At 42.1% G+C, this 14,875-nt stretch overlaps 1 protein-coding gene and 1 long non-coding RNA gene across 2 annotated transcripts in view; one reads left to right on the plus strand and one right to left on the minus strand.

Annotated features, from left to right (window-relative positions):
- Window positions 1-12,754, minus strand: part of LOC147538040 (uncharacterized) — a 103,628-nt gene extending 90,874 nt beyond the window's left edge. Inside the window, exons 1-2 of the mRNA XM_086640423.1 lie at window positions 9,120-12,754; window positions 2,463-2,678 (exon numbers count right to left, since the gene is read on the minus strand). Coding sequence (XP_086496549.1) covers window positions 9,932-11,155 — 1,224 coding nt within the window. The 5' untranslated portion in view covers window positions 11,156-12,754 and the 3' untranslated portion in view covers window positions 2,463-2,678; window positions 9,120-9,931. The remainder of the gene's footprint in view (window positions 1-2,462; window positions 2,679-9,119) is intronic.
- The window catches only part of LOC147538044 (uncharacterized), a 66,061-nt gene that overhangs the window by 2,345 nt on the left and 48,841 nt on the right, over window positions 1-14,875 (plus strand). The window lies entirely within an intron of this gene.

Here is a 14,875-nt window from a genome sequence, read left to right on the forward strand (position 1 = left end):
CACCCCAAACTCAAGAGGAGACTATGAATGATGGTGAGGGTAATACACCTAACTCTAGTCTTAAGTTAAATGTCGAAGAAGCTCTTGATAGACCCTTAGAGTCTGAACTGACCGATGAACCTTATTGCTCAATCCCTCGACCATTGTCATCTCACCATGATCCGACTACATTAGATTTTAATGTTCAGGATGATAGCTCTACGAGCAAGTTTGGGGATCACACGATGTTGAACTTTCCAACTTTTACCACTTGTGATTATTTGGATGGGTTATGTAGAATGGAAGGTGTTATGCCTAACTTTGAGGCTCCCGATCCCTTTAAGGACGTCGATGACATAGTAGTTAGAGAGATAGCGGATAGCTTGTTGGATTATTTCCCTAAGGAAACCACGGACCTTGACTTGGTCCCCGAACATATTGCCTTACCCTTAGAGTTTAGTTCGACCTTCCACATGATCTCAGACTCGGTTGTTGACCCCTTCTGGGACACTTCGGACGTCTTCCCTAGCATGTCTAGGGACTTAGTGGATGTTCTACCACTAAGCTTGAGGATGACTTTTTACCTTCGACTAACTTCCTGACCCTTCATTTGTATGTTGATCCTTTTGACGACTGTTTAGTCGTCGCCCCTAGCATATATGCGCACTTAGTGGACCGTGCATCCACTAAGTTTGGGGATGGCTTCTTTTCGCTTTTAGTCTCACTTGCAGTTCTTTCGTTTAATATTCTTGTGAGACTTTTAGCTTTTGTATATAGCTTTCTTTGGGTTGACCCCCAAATCTTCCGTCTGTTGCTATATGATCGTTAGGCCAATTGAGATGGGCCTTGATGTTTGTGGGTAACATCTCTGGAAACCCTCCGCGAGACATAACTCGTGCTCTTGTGTGAAAACAAGAGAATCAAAGGCTAATTTCATAGCTTAATGCAATCGAGTGATCCCGCATGAGTGGTCATTTTATATGGTCATGTCTTTTATGTGCTTCATTCTCATTATGTTTTGGATATTTTAGGAGCAGTTCTTATATGTTTTACTTCTAAGACGTGGTTTGTTCCAAGTTTGGGGATGGCGCGAGCTTGGCATCAACTTGGAACCTCGTTATACATGAGTCTTAGTAGTATCGTCTTTTATCTCCTTCAGTTATGGTAATATCTCTCAACTCTTCTCTTTAAATTGATGTGCCTCTTTATCTTTTGGTGAGTGTATGCTTAGAACATTGAGGACAATGTTAGTTTTAAGTTTGAGGATGCGGGATATGACCATAACCAATGCATGACCATGGGTTTCAAAGACAAAAGGGTTCAAATTAGCCAAAATTTGAAAAATTTTGAACATTTTGAGTAGATTTGCATATGATTATAGTGATAGTTTTAAGAATGTTGATGCATATGTATCGAGTTGATGGGTTTTGTGATTGCTAATGGTCTTTGCATGAAAGTTGAGTCTTTGAGTGTTTGTGTTATACTATGGGAGTAACATCTTAGTGAAGAAGAAACATCTCTAAGAGACCTAGAGTAGTCATTAGTGGAGACTTAACCCATGTGAGAGCTCAAAGCCTAAATTGCCCTTCGAGTGTACTCTTCCGCGCTAACTCCGAGTAGAATGAAGAGCTACTCAACCTCGTACCTATTAAAAGAGCTCATTTGATCTCGTGTGCTCAACTTCCTTAGCCACTAGGGGTAACATTAAGATAGCGAATTAACCTTGTCCTTGTAGTCTATGAAACCCGATGAGAATGCCAACTAGAGGGAGGCGGATACTCCATTACCATCATCATCTTATATCCCGAGAATGAAGACATGAGAAGAAAAGAACGAAGAATGTCAAAAGCAAGTATGAAAGGGAAAAAAAAAGTTGATTGCACGAATATAGTATTGCACCTCTTAAGCACTTCCACATTTGTTTCTTGCTTCGAATACTTATTCGCTAACACATATGTACAAACACATTACTCACACAAAGGAGCTAACACATGCTGAAACATACTCATAAACTACTTTTATTTCATTCTTGCTTTTCTTTTTTCTTTTCTTTTCTTTTTTTTCATTCATTTTTTCTCTTTTTTTTCATAACACAAATACAACCAACCAAAACAAAATACAACACACACAACACTATTCTTGCAATCAACTTATCATTTCATACTTGCTTTTGACATTCTTCATTCATTCTTCTCATGTCTTCATTCTCGAGATATAAGATGATGGATGGTGATGGAGTATCCGCCTCCCTCTAATTGAGACTCTTATTGGGTTTCATGGACTACAAGGGAAAGGTTAATTCGTTATCCTAATGTCACTCCTAGTGGCTAAGAAAGTTGAGTACACGAGATCAAATGAGCTATTTGGATAGTTACGAGGTTGAGTAGCTCTTCATTCTACTCGGAGTTAGCGCGGAAGAGTACACTCGAAGGACAATTTAGGCTTTGAGCTCTCACATGGGTTAAGTCTCCACTAATGACTACTCTAGGTCTCTTAGAGATGTTTCTTCTTCACTAAGATGTTACTCCCAGAGTATAACACAAACACTCAAAGACTCGACTTTCATGCAAAGATCATTAGCAATCACAAAACCCATCAACTCGATACATATGCATCAACATCCTTAAAACTATCACTACAATCACATGCAAATCTACTCAAAATGTTCAAAAAATTTCAAATTTTGGCTAATTTGAACCCTTTTGGTTTTGAAACCCATGGTCATGCATTGGTTATGGTCAAATCCCGCATCCCCAAACTTAAAACTAACATTGTTCTCAATGTTCTAAGCATACACACTTACCAAATGATAAAGAGGTACATCAGTTTTAAGAGAAGATTGAAGAGATATTACCATAACCGAAGGAGATAAAAGATGATACTATGGAGGCTCATGTATAACGAGGTTCCAAGTTAATGCCAAGCTCACGCCATCCCCAAACTTGAAACAAACCACGCCGTAAAAGTAAAACGTATAAGAAATGCTCCTAATATATGCAAAAATATAATTAGAATGAAGCACATAAAAAGCATGACCATATAGAACTCTACCACTAACGCGGGTATACACGATTGCATTGAGCTATGCAATTAGCCTTTGATTCTCTTGCTTTCACAAAATAGCACGAGTTATGTCTCGTGGAGGGTTTCCAGAGATGATACCCACAAACATCAAAGGCCACCTTAGTCGGCCTAACGATCATAAAGTAAAAGACGAAAGATTTGGGGGTCAACCCAAAGAAAACTATATACAAATGGTAATCGTCTCATAATTATGTAAAATTCATTAAGTGCAAATGAGACGATCGAAGAAAATAAGCCATCCCCAAACTTAGTGGATGCACGGTCCACTAAGTAAGCATAAATGCTAGGAGCGACGACTAAGAAGTCGTCAAAAGGATCGACATATATGTGAAGGGTTAAGAGGTCAGTCGAAGGCAAAAAGTCATCCGCGAGCTTAGTGGATAGAACATCCACTAAGTCCGTAGACATACTAGTGAAAACGTCTGAAGTGTCCCAAAAGGGGTCAACAACCGAGTCTGGGATCATGTGGAAGGTTGAACTAAACTCTAAGGGTAAGGCAATAGGCTCGGGGACCAAGTCAAGGTCCGTAATTTCCTTAGGTAAATGGTTCAATAAACTATCCATTATGTCTCCAACTACTATGTCATCGACGCCCTTAAAGGCATCGGGAGCCTCAAAGTTAGGCATAACACCTTTCCTTCCTAATATGACATCTAAGACTGCCTCCTCACAAGTGTCAAAAATTGAAAAGTTCATAATAGTTTCATCCCCAAACTTGCTCAGAAAGCCCTCATCCTGAACATCAAGGTCTACTGTTGTCCTATCATGGTGAGATGACGAAGGTCGGGAGAGTGAGCAATAAGGGTCATCGGTCAGTTCATACTCAAATGGTCTATCAGGAGCTTTTTTTACATTTAACTTAAGACTAGAGTTAGGTGTATTACCGTCACCATCATTCATAGTCTCTTCTTGAGTTTGGGGTGCGCAAACCACTTCCTCGTCGACGATAGGCTCCGACTCAAGTCTATCAACAATTTTGAGAATCCATTCCGTGATCTCTGCTACATCTCGATTGAACCTTGTCTGATACTCCAAAAATGCTTGGAGACTATCTTCAGATGTCACCTCGTAATGAGGCACATGAGTATAACTAGATAAAGACTCTTGCGGAACCTGGCTCATGGGACAATACTCGGTCAAATGGTTTAAGCTCGCACAAATAGCTCAAACCGGGTTAATGGTTTCCATTCTCCTTTCATCACTACCTTCATGTAAATAAATAAATTCGACTCTGGGAGTGGAATCATTGAGTCGGGAATTGTCATCACTCAGTGAACCGTCCATATATGTTTGTCGATAGTCACGAAGACTTCGACGTGGTCGATCAATACTAATGTAACTACGGTTATCATCAAATGACAAATCCATACATGAAGGTGTGGTCATCCCAAATTCTTGTCGATAGTCTCGAAGACTCCTACGGGGTTGATTACCCTCATGCTCGTAATCCCTAACACCATATCTATCACGAGTCTGACTGACTCCATACATTTGTCGGTATTCACCCATGGTCATCCTAGGTCGGTCAGACTCAACTCGCCTACTCCTATCACTAGTCGAACCATTTCTATATGAATTTGAGTAGTCTTGACGACTTCTAGGTGGTCCACTAGTGTGGGAAATAGTTAGAATAATGTCATCATCAAACCACAAACTTGCCATGATCTCACAATGTTCAAGGATACTGACACACAATCACAAAATGAGAACTAACACTTGTGTACTAAACAATCACACACAAGTAAAAAGGATGAGATAGAATGTGATACTATCGAGTGCTACTTTAGTTTCGTTCGCCTTTTTTCTTAAGCTTCTCGAATCCTTCCTTTTCCTTCGCTTTTATGCCTCTTTTTGGCTCTTTTCTATAAAACAGAACCTAAAAAAGAAATGAAATTAAGAAACTACAAAAAACAAAGAAAACAAGAACGTCTAAGTAAGCAAACAACACTAAACTAATGAAAAAAACAAACAAACGATGTCCGAAGATCATACTTAGTCAAACAAACGTAATAATCGGTTAATCCCGAGTCAACGAAAGTGTTGTCTAGTCGCCTAACTATGTGAAGTGCATGACATGACACATGAAATTATGACTTAGACTACAATCGATATCGAATACTTCGGTTCGTCTATTAACTATGCGAAGTGCTTGAGAAGACACATGAAAATACGATCAAAACGAGAATCAAAATAAATGAACATCAATTTATAATAAAAACATATAATCATATTAAACATAATCACGAATTCATCACATTTCATCTCATATAATCGTCTCACTAAAGTTAGCTAAACATGGTGATTAAATAAGAAATAGAAAGAAGATGATGAGAGAATCCCCCTTTTTCGATGTGGTTCGAGGCTAAGATCGTCGGAAAATATGAGTCTCTAAGGTGCAGCCGATCTCCCCTTAGCAAATTCTGGGTTCCCCATAGCAACCATCATCATCTTTTTCATTTTTACTCAAACTCCATTAAAGCTAAACCCTAGCTTTCTCTCTCTTGCAATCTTCAACCAAAATCAAATCAAACCACATGGGAAGCTAGCCAAGGATGAGGGGAATAAAATCCCCAAGGTTTCCAGCCAAGAAAGTGGCCGGAACAACATGAAAATTCTGGGCAAAGAATGGTGAAATCCGGCCAAATCATGGAATCCGACCAAAAAACTTAGATCCGGGTCAAAGGGAGCTTGCAGCCGCGTCCCGAGCTTGCTCCGAGCTCTGTGCATAGGTTGTTGTTCCGGCCGGAGGATGCTGTTCGTGGAAGCTGCTGTTGCTGCTCGGAGCTGCTGCTGGCGTCCAGTGCTACCATCCCGTGAAGGTCCGAGCTGCATAAGCTTGCTGCCGGTTTGCTGCTGTTCTTCCCGTGTCGCGATCTGCTCCCGTGCTCTATCTTCTAGGATGCAGCTCGGGCTGCTGTTGTATGCTGTCCCGAGCTGCTTCTCTTGCCAAGCTTTGGCCGGCCTTAGTGCTGGCCGGCCTAAGCTTGGCCGGCCCCCTTTACCTTCTTCTCTCTTTGCCTCTCCTCAAGCTCTCTTTCGAACTCTCAACCCCTTCCAAAACCCAAAAACTCAAGAACCCTCTTGCCTCTTTTCTCTCCCTCCCAAAAATGTTGTAGTGTAGAAGATGATGAATAGTAACCCTTTACTACTAAAACCCTAGGTCAAGACTTTGACTTTGACTTTCACTCAGACTTGACTTGGATCCATAAAGAGAGGGTGCCCATAAAATCTCTACTCCTTTCTTTTTTCTTCTTTTTCTTTGTGGCCTTTTGGCTTGTCTTTGAGCTTGACTTTAATTTCAAATTAAAAACAAAGGAGAGTGCCTTCAAATAAAGATCTTGGCTTCTTCCTTTCATATCTTCCCCGTCCGAACTCTAAATTGAATTCCGTTTTCACCGTCGGACTCGTCATTGACTTTACTTGTCATTTGATTCGCTTGAAGTCATTTTCTCTCGTTTTCGGCACATGAAATAATAGTGATAATTCGCTCTCTTTATTCCAAATTACATGTTTAACTCCAAAAGTGATACCTAAGCCGGACAACCAAAGATCCTCAAGTTCTCATAATTAGCAGGATAACCAGACCACACCTTATTAGGAGTTTTACACTCAATAGATGTACAGAGTGAAATATTTACCAGATACGCTGTCGTCTTCACTGCTTTAGCCCAGAACACCTCCGGCAGCCCTGCATTCGAAAGCAAAGAACGAGCTCGTTCCAATAGAGTTCTGTTCATACGTTTCGCCACCCCATTCTGCTGTGGGGTCTTTCTGATCGTATGGTGTCTCACAATCCCTTCGTATACACAAAACCTATTAAACTCGTTTTCGCAAAATTCCATGTCATTGTCAGTCCTCGAGCGTTTGATCGATTTTGCAGTCTGCTTCTCGATCAAGGTCTTCTACTGCTTGAACTTGACGAATGCCTCATCTTTACGTTTCAGTATGTAGACCCATACTTTCCTGGAAAAATTATCTATCAAGGTTAACATGTATCTACCCCCATTATGTGAGCTGACCTGAGAGGGACCCCAAAGATCTGAATGGATGTAATCCAGAGTTCCTTTGGTATTATGAACCGCTGTACTGAACTTTACCCAACATTGCTTCCCGAAGACACAATGGTCACAGAATTCTAGTTTTCCAACCTTCTGCCCACAGAGTAAACACTGCTTGCTCAGTATAGCCATCTCCCTTTCACTCATATTCCCTAGCCGCATATGCCATAGCTTGGTAGTCTCAACTTCCTTGTCTGATGATGATACCGTTACAGATCCGGTAACTGTGTTACCCTGTAGCATATATAGACCATTCTTTTTCAACCCCTTCATAACTGTAAGACTCCCCTTAGAAACCCGAAGAACACCACCTTCACCAACATATTTGCAACCATTATCATCCATAGTTCCCAAAGAGATTAGATTCCTCTTCAAATCTAGAACATGTCTGATGTCTGTTATGGTCCTCATGACACCATCGTGCATCTTGATCTGAATAGTACCAATTCCAACCACCTTACAAGGAGCGTCGTTTCCCATTAACACCTTACCGCCATTAATGACTATGTAACTGGAAAACCATTCCTTATGAGGACATACATGGAATATACAACCAGTATCCAAAATCCACCTATCTTCAGCGAAGCAGACATTGATCGCCAGAACCATAGCTTCATCACATTCTTCAATGATTTCCAAAACACTACCATCATCTTCTTCGACGACTGCTGCCTCTACTGGCTTCATCCTAAGCTGAGGACAATTCCTTTTGAAGTGCCCCTCCTTCTTACAGTTAAAGCATCTGTACTCTTAGGTTTTGATTTAGACCGAGAACGACCCTTCCCATCGACCACATACTACGTCCTTCCCCTTACCACCAAACCATCACCTGAACTGCTTTATTCCATTGACCTCCGTCTCAACTCCTTCGAGTTCAATGCTGCTTTAACATCCTCAAAGGTTGTAGTTGTTTTTCCAGACATAAAAGAATCCACAAAGCTTTCATATGATGGTGGCAGGGATGCAAGCAATAGTACTGCCTTATCTTCTTCTTCGAATTTGACATCTATGTTTGCCAAATCTAAGAATACTCGGTTGAGTTCATCCATATGGTCTTTCAACGATTCCCCTTCTAACATCTGTAAACTAAATAATTTCTTCTTTAGATACAAACGATTAGTTAGAGATTTCGTCATATACCTTGTCTCTAGCTTACTCCATAACCCATCGGCTGTAGTTTCCGTCGCTACTTCCCGCAAGACCTCATTACTCAAACAGAGTAGAATCTGACCATGAGCTCTCTCCTTGAGATCTTCCTTCTTTGCTTCTAAAAGTGATTCAGCGCGTGCAGCCTTTCCATTCAACGTCTTCAGCAGACTCTGTTGAACTAATACTGCTCGCAACTTAATCTTCCAGAGAATAAAATCGTTACTTCCATCGAACTTCTCTATCTCGTATTTCGCCATCACAGAAACCTCAAAACCACAGCTCTGATACCAGTGTGTTATGCCCAATCGGGGTTAATGTGAACAATACGAGTAACCTAAGACAAGCAATAGGAACAGTAAAGAACAACGACAACAGAACACAGAGATGTACGTGGTTCGGTTGGTGAGACCTATTCCACGGCGACAACGGCGCGATGATTTCCACTATGATAAGCAAACAAGTTTACACAAGAGATTCATGATTTCCACTATGATAAGCAGTGGAAGACCTTGATCGAGAAGCAGACTGGAAAATCGATCAAACGCTTGAGGACACCATACGGTTAGAAAGACCCCACAATGAATATTTCACCCTGTACATCTATTGTGTAAAACTCCTAATGAGGTATGTTCTGGTTATCCTGGTAATTGTGAGAACTCGAAGGTCGTTGGTTGTTTGGCTTATGCACATGTTTAGGGAGGTAAACTTGACCCGAGGGCTAAGAAATGTGTATTTCTTAGTTATGAGCCTGGAGTTAAGGGTTATCGATTGTGGAATCCAGATGGAAAATCGAAGAAGTTTCTCATAAGTAGAGATGTTACTTTTAATAAGTTTCTCATAAATTTGAACCCTCTTGTCTTTTAAACCCATGGTCATGCATTGGTTATGGTCATATCCCGCATCCCCAAACTTAAAACTAACATTGTCCTCAATGTTCTAAGCATACACTCACCAAAAGATAAAGAGGCACATCAATTTAAAGAGAAGAGTGAAGAGATATTACCATAACCGAAGGAGATAAAAGACGATACTACTAAGACTCATGTATAACAAGGTTCCAAGTTGATGCCAAGCTCGCGCCATCCCCAAACTTGGAACAAACCACGTCTTAGAAGTAAAACATATAAGAACTGCTCCTAAAATATCCAAAACATAATGAGAATGAAGCACATAAAAGACATGACCATATAAAATGACCACTCACGCGGGATCACTCGATTGCATTAAGCTATGCAATTAGCCTTTGATTCTCTTGTTTTCACACAAGAGCACGAGTTATGTCTCGCGGAGGGTTTCCAGAGATGTTACCCACAAACATCAAGGCCCATCTCAATTGGCCTAACGATCATATAGCAACAGACGGAAGATTTGGGGGTCAACCCAAAGAAAGCTATATACAAAAGCTAAAAGTCTCACAAGAATATTAAACGAAAGAACTGCAAGTGAGACTAAAAGCGAAAAGAAGCCATCCCAAACTTAGTGGATGCACGGTCCACTAAGTGCGCATATATGCTAGGGGCGACGACTAAACAGTCGTCAAAAGGATCAACATACAAATGAAGGGTCAGGAAGTCAGTCGAAGGTAAAAAGTCATCCTCAAGCTTAGTGGATAGAACATCCACTAAGTCCCTAGACATGCTAGGGAAGACGTCCGAAGTGTTCTAGAAGGGGTCAACAACCGAGTCTGAGATCATGTGGAAGGTCGAACTAAACTCTAAGGGTAAGGCAATATGTTCGGGGACCAAGTCAAGGTCCGTGGTTTCCTTAGGGAAATAATCCAACAAGCTATCCGCTATCTCTCTAACTACTATGTCATCGACGTCCTTAAAGGCATCGGGAGCCTCAAAGTTAGGCATAACACCTTCCATTCTACATAACCCATCCAAATAATCACAAGTGGTAAAAGTTGGAAAGTTCAACATCGTGTGATCCCCAAACTTGCTCGTAAAGCTATCATCCTGAACATTAAAATCTAATGTAGTCGGATCATGGTGAGATGACAATGGTCGAGGGATTGAGCAATAAGGTTCATCGGTCAGTTCAGACTCTAAGGGTCTATCAAGACCTTCTTCGACATTTAACTTAAGACTAGAGTTAGGTGTATTACCCTCACCATCATTCATAGTCTCCTCTTGAGCTTGGGGTGCGCAAACCCCTTCCTCGTTGACGATAGGCTCTGACTCAAGTCTATCAACAATTTCGAGAAGCCGTTCCGTGATCTCCGTTATATCTCGATTAAATCTAGTTTGGTACTCTAAAATTGCTTGGAGAGTGTCTTCAGACATCTCCTCGTAATAAGGCACATGAGTATAACTAGACGAAGACTCTCGCGGAACACGGATCATGGGACAATACTCGGTCAAATGGTCTAAGCTCGCACAAATAGCACAAACCGGGTTAATGGTCTCCAAGGTCCTTTCTTTACTACCTTCATGTATATACATAGACTCGACTCTTTGAGTGGAATCATCGAGTCGGGAATTGTCATCACTAAGTGAACCGTTCATATATGCTTGTCGATAGTCACGAAGACTTCGACGTGGTCGATCAATACTAATGGAACTACGGTTATCAAATGACAAATCCATACATGAAGGTGTGGTCATCTCAAATTCTTGTCGATAGTCTCGAAGACTCTTACGGGATTGATTACCCTCATGCTCATAATTCCTAAAACCATGTTCATGACGAGTCTGACCGACTCCATACATCCGTCGATATTCACCCATGGTCATCCTAGGTCGGTCAGGCTCAACTCGCCTATTCCTATCACTAGTCGGATCATTCCTATATAAGTTTGAGTAGTCTTGATGACTTGTAGATGGTCGACTAGTGTTGAAAAGGGTTCGCATAAGGTCATTCTCATCAAATGACCAACTTGCCATGATCTCACAATGTTCAAAGATGCTAACACACAATCACAAAATGGAGACTAACACTTATATACTAGACACTCACACACAAGTAAAAAGGATGAGATAGAATGCGATACTATCGAGTGCTCCTCTCGTTTCATTCGCCTTTCTTCTTAAGCTTCTCGCTTCCTTCCTTTTCCTTCGCCTTTATGTCACTTTTGGCTCTTTTCTTGAAATGATACCTAAAAGAAAAAGAGATTAAGAAAGTACAAAATAAAATAAAGACGTCTAAGAAGCAAATAACACTAAACTAATGAACAAAACAACTAACGCTATCCAAACTACTAAACCTATCCCCGGCAGCAGCGCCAAAAACTTGATGCACCCGAAAAGGTTACACACCCAAGCGGAGGTATCAAGTAGTAATCCGGCAAAGCCGGGATCGATCCAAGGATAGGAAGGTAGTTTGGATATCGAAGGGTCTTGTCCCTCGGTCTAGATATTTCAAGCTAACTTAGACTAAAAAGGAAAGGAAACAAAGATAAATGAGGGTTTGATCGAATAAGGTGATAAGAGAATAAAACAAACAAGTAAAATAACTAAACTAAACAATAAAAGTAAACGGGCGAGAGAGATTCGAGAGAAGAGTCGGAGGAACAAGAGTCGGGAGACGGTAAGACTCAATTCGGGCAACAAATAAGCGAGAGAGGTGTCGAAGTCCGGGAAGCCATAATGATAAACCTACGACTATGTGTAGTCCGATTTGATGTGTCGAGGTACAATCGATATTCGACTCCTAAAGTAGATGTCTCTAAGTACTATGTATATCCAGAGATCATACTTAGTCAAACAAACGTCTAAATCGGTTAATCCCGAGTCATCGAAAGTGTCGTCTAGTCGCCTAACTATGTGAAGTGCATGACAAGACACATGAAATTATGACTTAGACTACGATCGATATCGAATACTTCGTTTCGTCTATTAACTATACGAAGTGCTTGACAAGACACATGAAAATACGATCGAAACGATAATCGAAGTAAATGAACATCAATTTGTAATCAAAACATCAAATCATATTAAACATAATCACGAATTCATCACATTTCATCTCATATAATCGACACACTACGGTTAGCTAAACATGGTGATTGAATAAGAAATGGAAAGAAAATGATGAGAGAATCCCCCTTTTTCGATGTGGTTCGAGGCTAAGATCGTCGGATAATATGAGTCTCTAAGGTGCAGCCGATCTCCCCTTAGCTAATTCTGGGTTCCCCATAGCGACCACCATCATCTTCTCCATTTATCACAAACCTCCATTAAAGCTAAACCCTAGCTTTCTCTCTCTAGCAATCTTCAACCAAAATCAAATCAAACCACATGGGAAGCTAGATCAAGACATGGGGAGCAAAAGCCCTAAGGTTTCGGATAAAAAAGGTTGCCGGAACACTCATATAAATCCAGCCAAAGAAGCATGAAATTCCGGCCAAGAACCAAGAAGATCCGGCCAAAGGGTGCTGTCCGGCCTTCCCTAGCTTGTCCCGAGCCCCGTGCGCGCGTCCCATGCACGTCCGAGCTGCAGCCGCATCCCGTGAAGGCGTCCCGAGCTCGGAGAAGCTTGCAGCCCGAGCTAGAAAGCTTACGTGAAGCTGCTGTCCGGAGCAGATCTGCTGCTGTCCCGAGCAGCTCCAGTTGCAGCCGCGTCTCTTGTCGCTTCCCGAGCGAGCTGCTGCTAGTGCTGCAGCCCGAGCTGCTGCTCGGCCGGCCAAAGCTAGGCCGGCCTAGTGTGCTGGCCGGCCTATGCTTTGGCCGGATCCTCCTTCTTCTCTCTTGTCTTTCTCTTCAAACCCTCAAGCCCTTGAACCAAAAACCCTAAAGTTTCTAGCCTCTTTCTCTCTCCTTTCTTGCCTCCTTTCCAAGGTTCAAGATGATGAATTAGGAAGAAGATGAATAGTGTATTTGACTCAAACCCTAGACTTAGTCAACCTTGACTTTGACTCAAACTTGGGTCCATTGGGTGCCTCCAAAATCTCTTCCTTCTTTCAACTTCTTTGGGAGGGAGAGAAAAGAGGAAAGAGGGTTCTTGAGTTTTAGAGTTTTGGAAGGGGTTGAGAGTTAGAAAGAGAGCTTGAGGAGAGGCAAAGAGAGAAGAAGGTGAAGGGGGCCAGCCAAGCTTAGGCCGGCCAGCACTAAGGCCGGCCAAAGCTTGGCCGAAACAGCAGCTCGGGACAGCATACAACAACAGCCCTAGCTGCATCCTAAAAGATAGAGCACGGGAGCAACACGCGGCACGGGAAGAACAGCAGCAGACCGGCAGCAAGCTTGTGTAGCTCGGACCTTCACGGGATGGTAGCACTGGAAGCCAGCAGCAGCTCCGAGCAGCAGCAGCAGCTTCCACGAACGGCAAGCTCCGACGGGGACAACACCCTATGCACAGAGCTCGGAGCAAGCTCGGGACGCGGCTGCCAGCTCCCTTTGGCCCGGAGCTAAGTTTTTTTGGTCGGATTCCATGATTTGGCCGGATTTCACCATTCTTTGGCCGGAATTTTCATGGTGTTCCGGCCACTTTCTTGGCCAGAAACCTTGGGGCTTTTATTCCCCTCATCCTTGGCTAGCTTCCCATGTGGTTTGATTTGATTTTGGTTGAAGATTGCTAGAAAGAGAAATCTAAGGTTTAGCTTTAATGGAGTTTGAGTAAAAATGAAGAAGAAGATGATGGTCGCTATGGGGAACCCAGAATTTCCTAAGGGGATCGGCTGCACCTTAAGGACTCATATTTTCCGACGATCTTGGCCTCGAACCACATCGAAAAAGGGGGATTCTCTCATCATCTTCTTTCCATTTCTTATTTAATCACCATGTTTAGCTAACTTTTGTGAGTCGATTATATGAGATGAAATGTGATGTATTCGTGATTATGTTTAATATGATTTGATGTTTTGATTATCAATTGATGTTCATTTATTTCGATTCTCGTTTTGATCGTATTTTCATGTGTCTTGTCAAGCACTTCGCATAGTTAATAGACGGATCGAAGTATTCGATATCGATTGTAGTCTAAGTCATAATTTCATGTGTCTTGTCATGCACTACACATAGTTAGGCGACTAGACAACACTTTCATTGACTCGGGATAAGACCTACGGATATCTAGACCTACGGATAAGACCCTTCGTTATCCGAACCACCTTCCTATCCTTTGATCGACTCCGGCTTTACCGGGTTACTACTTGATACCTCCTTTTGGGTGTGTAACCTTTTTGGGAGCATCATGAGACTGAAGTTAAGGGTTATCGGTTGTGGAATTCGAATGGAAAATCGAAGAAGTTTCTCATAAGTAGAGATGTTACTTTTGATGAGTTAGCCATGGTAACTCATAAGGTAACGCCTGTAGATGCTTGGGAGGTTGTTGGTAAACAGGTGGAGCAGGAAGATCGCGGAGATCAGGTGGAACTTGAGATAGACACTCCGGAAGAGGTTCGGCCTCAGGTAGATGAGCAAGCTGAGGAAGCTGAACAAGAGCTGGTTCAGTACAGTGTTGCGAGGAACAGGGTAAGGAGAGACATCCGGGCACCGGAAAGGTATGGGATGGCAGATATGGTTGCATTTGCACTTCGTGTGGGAGAAAGCATAGATGGAGGTGAGCCATGCACCTACGAAGAAGCTATGAGGAGCGATGATTCACGGTAGTGGTCTCTCGTCATAAATGAAGAGATTGAGTCTCTTTGGAAGAACTAGGTCTGGGAA

The sequence above is a fragment of the Eschscholzia californica genome, unplaced genomic scaffold, assembly GCF_041429995.1.
Source record: "Eschscholzia californica isolate CP2 unplaced genomic scaffold, dmEscCali1.0.p SCAF_5, whole genome shotgun sequence".
Taxonomy (NCBI): domain Eukaryota; kingdom Viridiplantae; phylum Streptophyta; class Magnoliopsida; order Ranunculales; family Papaveraceae; genus Eschscholzia; species Eschscholzia californica.